The sequence below is a fragment of the Eptesicus fuscus genome, chromosome 1 (assembly GCF_027574615.1).
Source record: "Eptesicus fuscus isolate TK198812 chromosome 1, DD_ASM_mEF_20220401, whole genome shotgun sequence".
NCBI classification, from domain to species: Eukaryota; Metazoa; Chordata; class Mammalia; order Chiroptera; family Vespertilionidae; genus Eptesicus; species Eptesicus fuscus.
In genome coordinates, this window is record NC_072473.1 from 44,082,853 (window position 1) to 44,092,387 (window position 9,535).

General features: G+C 39.0%; 1 protein-coding gene across 1 annotated transcript; it reads right to left on the bottom strand.

The window, feature by feature from the left end:
* Positions 1-778: 778 nt before the first annotated feature.
* On the bottom strand, positions 779-1,768 carry ZCCHC13 (zinc finger CCHC-type containing 13). Its single transcript, XM_054715329.1, has one exon. The coding sequence runs from the start codon at positions 1,751-1,753 to the stop codon at positions 1,238-1,240; it is 516 nt and encodes a 171-aa protein (XP_054571304.1). The 5' UTR covers positions 1,754-1,768; the 3' UTR covers positions 779-1,237.
* Positions 1,769-9,535: the final 7,767 nt, after the last annotated feature.

Here is a 9,535-nt window from a genome sequence, read left to right on the forward strand (position 1 = left end):
AGGTTTAAATGTTTATGTGACTTCAGTTACATTTCTTGTACCATTTAAGTTTATGGACCAAAAATTTTACCTTCTACAATATTCTTTCTGCTATAAATTATATTTTATTCTAGGTTTGATGTGTAGTATTGTCATCATTGTTTCTTTCTTGACACAATAGTTTCCTCCTATCCCAGGTTTTATTTACTGTTTAAAAGTGCCTTTTATATTTTATAGAAATTCAGTTGTTTTTCAGATATTATTTTTAAAAATAGATTTCAACATATGAAACTGAACATTTTCATATCTGTGAAAACACATTTTTTCCAAAAACTCCTAAGTATAAATATAATATTGTATCTATGATATGTGTATTTTTGAAATTACTTAATTTTTATGGTCTTAGATTTTTTAAAGTATAGAAATCTAAATTTTGCCATCAAAATATTTATGTCCACAATTTGCTGCTTAGGTTTTTTTATTTCGTTGTTTTTTTTTTTTTCTCATTGCTCTCTCTCCCTGTAAGTTCTTTATACACATTATACATATTTTTCTGGTTTCTTTAAACTAGGTAAGATCAGATAAAGGTGTCTTTTAATGTTACTTAAAAGGTAATGAAGTCAGATAATTAAAAGCAATCAATACATAATAAATTAGAGTTACTTTGTCAAGATCACAGTCATTTCTAGAATCAGCTTTATTTATTCAATGAATCTCTGAGGACATGTCGCCTCCTCAGGGTGCCTTTGTATCTAAAACAGAATCACATGTGCCCCCCTCCCCCCCCCCCCCCCGCCAACACACATAATTTCTATCCTTTTACCTGGTGTTCTTTTTCTCTGTAGCAATTTATCTTCATTTGAGACACTACATATTTTGCTTCATAGATTCTAGGTCTGTGTTCTCAAACTTGGTCTAATTTATGTACTGATGTATCCCAAACTCCTCCAATAGTAGCTGCCACACAGTAGGTCTTAATTAAAGCTTAAATAAAAATACATCGAAAGGACCTAGAAATTGCCTTAGGCTCAGAATAACTGTTCAATAGGCGGATTCACTAGTGGTGCAGAAACGTTAATTATAAGAAACGTTAATTATAAGATATCTACAAGCCCTTTCCTCCTTTGAGATGGTGATTAAAGTTAACTGGCCTAGAGGTAGTCTCCATTTATCAACCTTTGGTCAATGAAGAGGTTTCAGAGAAAATACTACAATTATCAATCAGCAAAAAGGAGAGGGGCGGGCACAAAGGAAAAATTTAAGCGGTATCTTCAATGGGGCAATCCCGGGCTAAATGCCCGGGCTTTCCACAGCGGTAGCAGTTGACCTCCATTGTCTTGGTACAGTTAATGGCCATATGGCCGGTCTTGCCACACCGGTAGCACTTGATTTGGGTGCAGTCTTTCTTAATGTGACCATATTCACCACAAGAGTAGCACTTCTGCTCTTCCTGACGGTCACAATCACGAGCCAGATGGCCTGGTCTGCCACAAGTGTAACAGCACTGCTCTCTTGAGCGCTTAGGCTTAACACAGTCTTTGGCGATGTGGCCACTTCTCCCACAGTTGTAACAGATGTCCTCATGAAGGTCACAGTTCTTAGCGTGATGACCAGATTCACCGCAGCGGTAACAGATGTCAGATGGAGTGGCAGAACTGCACTGACAACCTCTGCCACGGCCTCTAGCTCTTCGCCCTGGAGTTTGTCCTCCTCTAGGGCATCCCCGGACCCAGTGACCAGAGCGTCCACACTTGAAATATTCCTTACTGCTCATGGCTATAGGAAGATCTTCCAGTGATCCGGTGTACCACTGCCTCAGAGGTTCCCACACAGCGCCCCTTAGTGTGGCTGAGAAAGCAGTGGCTGGTTTTCTCTAGGAGCTTCCATGACGTCACACAAGACTTGAGCACAGCCCCATTCTTGTGTCACGGGAGTTCCAACAGCCATGCCCTCCTGACTTTCTTCCTGTCTTTGAAGCCAAAAATCACAGGAGTACTGTTTTCCATTTTAAAAAAAAAATAAAAGCTTGGGTAATTAAATTTGTGTTTGATTCTTTCCCTGTTCAGAAAATGTGCTCGGTAGGGTTTCTTATAATTAAGACTCGGGCCTTCTTTGTGGTCTAGTAGATGACCAGTTTTTATGTATGTACTAAGGACTTAGGAAAACTATGTGTGAGATGTATCTAATCAGTAAATGAAAGAGACAAATTGTAACCAATTAGAGTAACCCAACATTTTCGTTATAAAAAATAAAATACAGCCCTGGCTGGTTTGGCTCAGTGGAAAGAGCGTCGGCCTGTGGACTGAGGGGTTCCAGGTTCAATTCCGGTCAAGGGCATGTGCCTTGGTTGCGGACACATCCCCAGTGGGGAGTGTGCAGGAGGCAGCTGACCGATGTTTCTCTCTCATCGATGTTTCTAGCTCTCTATCCCTGTCCCTTTCTCTCTGTAGAAAAATCAATAAAATATATTTTAAAAATAAAATAAAATACAAATATCCATAAAGATGAAATACATTAGATAGAAAATAATCTGTAAAATGTTGCAGTGAGAACATTTACTCATAATTTATACAGTTTTATTGCAGTAATCTTAATTTTCAACCTAATCACCACCATTTAAGTTATCAAACATAACATGATTAGAGCATTCAGTATAAAGAATGCATTATTACTGGGGAAATAAACTATAAAACTATATTTTGGACATATTGGACAGATTTCCTTTCTGTTTTCCAAATTTTTTATATCTTATACAAATGTCATAAAGATTTGTGAATATGCTAGACACTGAAAAATCAAGAAAAGCTATTTGAGGGTTATAATATTTAATATGACTTTTTTCTCCTTATTTTTCTTCTTTGAACTTTACAATTTTTAAATGATTTTGGGTTGTGTAATTTTTAAAATTCACAATAAATATTTTTCTTTAAGTTACTACTTAGCTATATGATTTGTATATGAATTTTTTAGACAGCCAGTACAAATATATTTGGTAAAACACAGACAAAAGAATAATGAATGTAGTAGTTGATCATTATTTTCAATATGACTTGATTGGGATATGCAACTGGTTCCATAAATGCAATGATAAAGAAAAACATTTTCAAAAATTAAAGAACATGAGTAGACCCCACATAGAGTGATAAAATAAGTCTTATTATTAAACTATTAAATGCTGTTGCATGAATGATTTCAAGAGGTAAAAATTCTGTGGATAAAAATTTGATATATGCTTATAATTAACCTTATTAATTATAATTTTTAAATCTTCCTTTAAGTTTATATTTTTATTAAAGTAATACATGTCCATAGTATATAAAACATTGCTTTTTCAAGCAGTTTTAATTGAGACATGAAGTAAGAAATCCATTCTCTCTTTCCCTTTGATATACTAATATTTTGTGGAAGCTGCAGAACAATTTGGGGAGTATTACCCCAACAATATTAAGTCATCCAGTACATGAGCACAGGATATTGTTCTATTTATTTTCATTTAATCTATAATAATAAAAGCATAATATGCTAATTAGACTGGACAGCCAAACGACCTTCCGGACGACCTTCCGGACGAAACCGCTGTGGCTGTGATGGCCAAGCCCCTTGCACGAATTTCATGCATTGGACCTCTAGTATGTTATAAAACACTATGAAGTGTTTAGTGCATAAGTTTCACACATCTTTTGTTAGTTTTTGTTGTTAATGCTCACTCAAGAATATTTTTCCACTGATTATTTTTGAGACAGTGGGAGGGAGAGAGAGAGACAGAGAAAGAGAAACACTGATGTGAGAAAAACACATCATTTGGTTGCCTCCCGCCAGTGACCCAACCAGGGGTGGGAATTGATCCTGCAACTGAGGTATGAGCCCTTGATCAGAATCATTGAACTTGGGACACTTCAGTCTACCTGGCTGATGCTCTATTCACTGAGCCAACTGACTGGGCTCTTTTGTTAAAATATTTTTAAAGGATTTCATTCTTTTTTATACTGTTTTAAATAAAAATTATTTTCCTGATTTCATTTTTGGGTTATTTTTAGTACATAGAAAAATAATTATTTTTGTGTGTTGATCTTTAATCCTGCAGCCTTGCTAAACTGAACTGATTTAATAGTCCTAATAGTTTTTTTTTAGAGGATTCCTTAGGATTAGAAATTTCTGTATTTAAGACTGTATCATCTGAAAGTAGGGATACTTTGAATTCAACCTTGGCATTCTGGGTTTATTTCATTTCATTTCCTTGCCCTCACTAGAAGTCCTGCAAAATGTTGAATAGAAGTGATAAGAGCAGGCATGCTTGTCTTGTTCCTGGTCTTAGGGGGAAAGCTTTCAGGCTTTAAGACCATTAGTATAATGCTAGCCATGTTTTTTTTAAATATACATACTCTACCAGGTGAGAAAGTTTTTTTCTATTCCAAATTTGTAGAGTGTTCTTATCATGAAGGGGTGTTGAATTTTGTCAAATGTGGGTTTGTTTTTTTTTAATCTCTTGAGTTTGTCTTAACTTTTTGTATTTGCTAGAACCTCCAGTATATTGTTCAATAGAAGTTGTGAGAATGGTCATCCTTGTCCTATTTCTGATCTTAAGGGAAAAGCTTTCAGTCTCACTGATAGGTATGGAGTATACCTACTCTCAACCCCACTACCAAAAAAACAACCATGTGTAAATATTTCACAATCTTATTGAAGGTTTGTTTATGTAGCCAAATTTCATACCATTTTAAAAATTACTTTGGGTGCATAACCAAGATAGCAGTGTAGGTAAACACCTGTACTTATAGCCTCCCACAATCACAAAAAAATTATAAGTAAAATAAAGAACAAGAGGATAGAAAATAGCAGCCTAATAGGTAGCAGTGCTGTGCACCTCCTCTTAGGGCCAGGCCAGAAAAGCAACTAAATCAGAGAACATCCATCCTGAATTATTAAGTTAGAGACAGCTGAGGAGACAGTTTTTGACAAGGAAGGGCAGAGGACACCTAGAGAACGCTGCATGCCAGCCATGACTTTCATGGAAACACCACCGTGCCCTTGCAGTGAGTGGTACAGTAACTCCCAGTAAGTTCCCAGAGGTCTGCGGGGTGCGTGTTGCAAGAGTGAGCTCCTGCACCAGGCCTCCTCACCAACCCGCTGGGACACAGCATCCTGGGATCTGGCTCCAAGACCCCACAGTGAATGCAAGCCAGGGGGCACCCTGTTCCTCACCACCACCCCAGAGCCAAGAACCATGCTGCTAGCCTGACCCAGAGCCACCCTGCACCCGCTCCACCCCCAGCACCAGGACCTGCTGTTGAGGTGACCTGGAGCAACCCAGGACACACCACAGAGGAGCTTTGACTGTGCGACCCAGAGCAACCCATGCCCACTCCACCACAGCACCTGGGACAGTCCTGCCAGGGACATCCAGAACAACCCAATACTCACCTCACTCCGGATGACAGGGGAGCGCAATCTGAGTGACACAGGGCAACCCGCAAAGGCCCTATGCTGAGGAAGGTGAATTGGAGCAACCCAGCACAGGTCTCACACCAGGCTACAAGAAAGCCAGGACTGTGCGACCCAGAGCAACATGCACCCACTTTTCCTTGGCCCCTGGGAGTCCTGTAGGGGATACCCAAAGCAACCTAGCACATGCCACACTCCGGGCCATAGGAAAGTATTGCCAGGATGACCCCAAGCAAGCCAGTGTGCCCAGGCAGGGGCAGCAGGGCCCTGCCACAAGTGCATTGCCAGAGGGACATAGGGTGCCACCCTGCCTCAGGTGTCATGGCTGCACAGCAAATTGCATGCCAGAGGGCTCTGGGTCCTCACAGGGAGTCACACATCAGAGGAACTGTGCACCCGCTCCCACCACCCTGAGCATCTGAAGTAGACAACTGAGGGACCAGATGCATGGGAAAGGGGAATAAAATGCAGAAGAGACTATATAGATGTGAGATTCAAGGCAGACACAGTCGATAGGCCAATGATTTCTAGACCATTGCCCTGAGAGATATTCAACCTCTCAAACCCCAAGCAGTGTGCCCGGGGCCAGAAGAAAGAGCAAACATTGGAAGAAAAATAAACAACCACCAAAGGAAAGGAAAGGAAGAATTGCCAGAAAAGGAACTAAATGAAACAGAGGCAAGCCATAGGTCAGAAAAAGAATTCAGAGTGAGGGTCATATAGTTCCTAAACCAGCTAGTTGAGAAAATCAACTTATGTAGAATCAAGAGGAAATCAAAAGTGATACAGATACAATAAAAAACACAATTGAAGTTTCCAACAGTCGACTAGGAGAAGCAGAGGACCAAATTAGTGAGTTAGAATATAGGGCAGAAAAACACACCCAACCTCAACAGCAATTGGAGAAAAATAATTAGAAGGCAGGAGAGGCTAAGGGAGCTTTGGTTCAACATGAAATGAAGTAATCATATCTAATAAAGAGGGAATATGCTAACTGACCCTCATGTTGTTTCAAAGATGGTGGTGCTCACAGCCAATAAGGAGGGAATATGGTAATTGACTGCCATGCCCTCAAAGATGGCAGTGCCCACAGCCACAATATGGCTGCACCCAGTCCCCTCAGCCCCACCAGAGTGACAGGCACACAGCAAGGCTGGGCCCGCCCCCAGCAGGCCCAGCCGCTCCACACACCTACCTCTGGAGTCCCTCAGTCCTCTCAGCCCTCCAGCCGCCCAGGGCCGGCACTAGGCACAGTCAAGCCTCAGATGGCGGCTGCCCAGCCAATACTCAAGGCACAGGCAAGCCTCAGATGGTGGCTTCCCAACTGCCCAGAGCCACCCAAGGCTCAGATAACCAGGGCCAGCCAAGGCTTGCACTGCCGGCAGTGACAGCAGCAGAGGTGTGATGAAGGGGTCACCTTCCCCGATTGTTGTGTTGCCTCCTGCCCCTGAGTGCTCCCGGACTGTGAGAGGGGGCAGGCCAGGCTGAGGGACCCCCCTCTTGTATACATATAATAGGGGTTCCAGAAGGACAAGAAGAGGAGCAAGGATTAAAAAACTTATTTGAAGAAACAATGACAGAAAACTTCCTTGATTTGGGAAATAAAAAGACATACAAGCACAGAGAGTTCCAAACAATATGAACCCAAAAAGACCCACACCAAGACACGTTGTAATTACAATGGCAAACATTAATGAAAAAGAGAGAACCTCAAAGGCTAAAGAGAGAAACAGAGAGTTACCTACAAAGGATCTCCCATTAGATTATCAAATTATGTTTCAAAAGAAACAACAAGCCAGAAGGAAATGGAATGAAGTATACAAAGTGAATCCAAGAATATTCTAACCAGCCAGGCTATCATTCAAAATTGAAAGGGAAATCAAGAGCTTCACAGACAAAAAAGGTCTAAGGGAGTTTATTACCACCAAGCCAAAAATGCAAGAAATGCTAATGGGACTGTTGTAAAAAGAAGAAATAAAAATTGAATAAGGAACACAGGCATAAAGAGCAAAAATGACTACAAACAAGTACCTATCAATAATAACCTTAAACATGAATGGACTAAATGCTCCAAGCAAAACACATAAAGTGGCTAAGTGGATAAGAATAAATGAACCATATATATGCTGTCTACAAGAGACACAACCCAGACAAGGGACTCACACAGACTGAAAGTGAAGGGATGGAAAAATATTTTTCAGGCAAATGGAAATGAAAAAAAAAAAAAAGCTGTGGTACCAACACTTATATCTGACAAAATAAACCTCAAAGTGAAGGCAATAACAAGAGATAAGGAAGGCCACTTCATAATACTAAAGGGATAGATATAACAAAAGGAAATAACTCTGGTAAACATATATGCACCAAATTCAGAAGCACCCAAATACATAAAAAACTTCTGGAAGATATCAAAGAGATTGAAAGTAATACAATCATAATAGGGCAATTTAATACCCCATTGACATCACTATATAAATCTTCTAGACAAACAATAGGTGAAAAAACAGCAATCCTAAACGATTCACTAGATCACATGAACTTACCAGGTGTACTAGTTACTAATGCGGATTTTTTTCAATAGATGGAATTACACATATGTTAATATACAGTATATGTGATTTGATATGTATGCTATTTTGTTGTATCGACAACAGGCTTCAAAACTTCATACATCAAATTTCCTGAAGGTGTTAACATCATAGATATTTTTACAATTAAAAATGTCGAATTTTGTGCCAAAAAAAAGAGCTTTGCGGGAAGTTTTAATTCATTATTTTGAAGAAAAGTGCTGCTGAAAATTATCATATACTTCGGGAAGCTTATGGTGAACATGCTTCATCTCAAGATACTTGTGAACTCTGGTTTAAATGCTTTAAAAGTGATGATTTCTATGTGAAAGACAAAGAATGTCCAGGTCAACCGAAAAAGTTTGAAGACCAACAATTACAAGCATTATTGGATGAAGATGAGGGTCAAACTCAAAACCAAACTTGCAGAAAGATTAAACCTTGCTCAGCAAACAATTTCAGATCATTTACAAGCAATGGGAATGATTTTAAAGTAAGGAAAATGGGTGCCACATCAACTGAACAAAAGACAAATGAAAAACCAAAAAGTCATCAGTAAAATGTTGCTTCAACTGTACAAAAGAAATTCTTTTTGCATCATATTGTGACTGGCAATGAAAAGTGGATTTATTTTGAGAATCCAAATGCACAAAATCATGCGTTGATCCAGGTCAACCATCAACATCAACTGCAAGGCCAAATCGCCTCAGAAAGAAGACAATGCTCTGTGTTTGGTGGGATCAGGAAGTTATGGTGTATTACAAACTTCTAAAACTTGGTGAAACCATTAATACTGATTGCTACTGACAACAGATAATCTATCTGAACCATGCTTTGATTGTAAAACGACCAAAATGGGCCAGAAGACACAGCGACGTAATTTTGCTTCATAATAATGCAACATCACACATTTCAAAACCAGTTAAAGACATGTTAAAAGATCTTGCCTGGGAAGTATTAACCCACCTGCCATATTCAGCATACCTTGCTCCTTCAGATTACCACTTTTTCCAATCGATGGCACACGGACTTTCTGAGCAGTACTTCAAAATGTATGAAGTGGGAAATTAGGTTTCTGAATGGTTTGCTTCAAAACAAGAAAAGTTCTATTGGGATGGTATCCACAAATTACCTGAAAGATGAGGGAAATGTGTAGCTAGTGATGGACATTACTTTGAATAAAGCACTTTTGCTGTTTCTCTTGAAATTATCGTGTTTTCTTTGATTATAAAATCTGCATTATTAACCGGTACACCTGGTAATCAACATCTTCAGAACTTTTCACACCAAAGTGACAGAATATACATTCTTCTCAAGTGCACATGAGACATTTTCAAAGATAGAGCATATATTGGGACACAGGCAAACTCTATTGAAAATCAAGAAGATTTAAATCATTTCAAGCATCTTCTTAGATCACAATGGCGTAATATTAGAAATAAACTACAATAAAAACAATCACAAAAAGTCAAAAATTTGGAGGCAAAATAGTATGTTATTAAACAGTCATTGGGTTACCAAAGAGATCAAAGTAGAAATAAAAAACA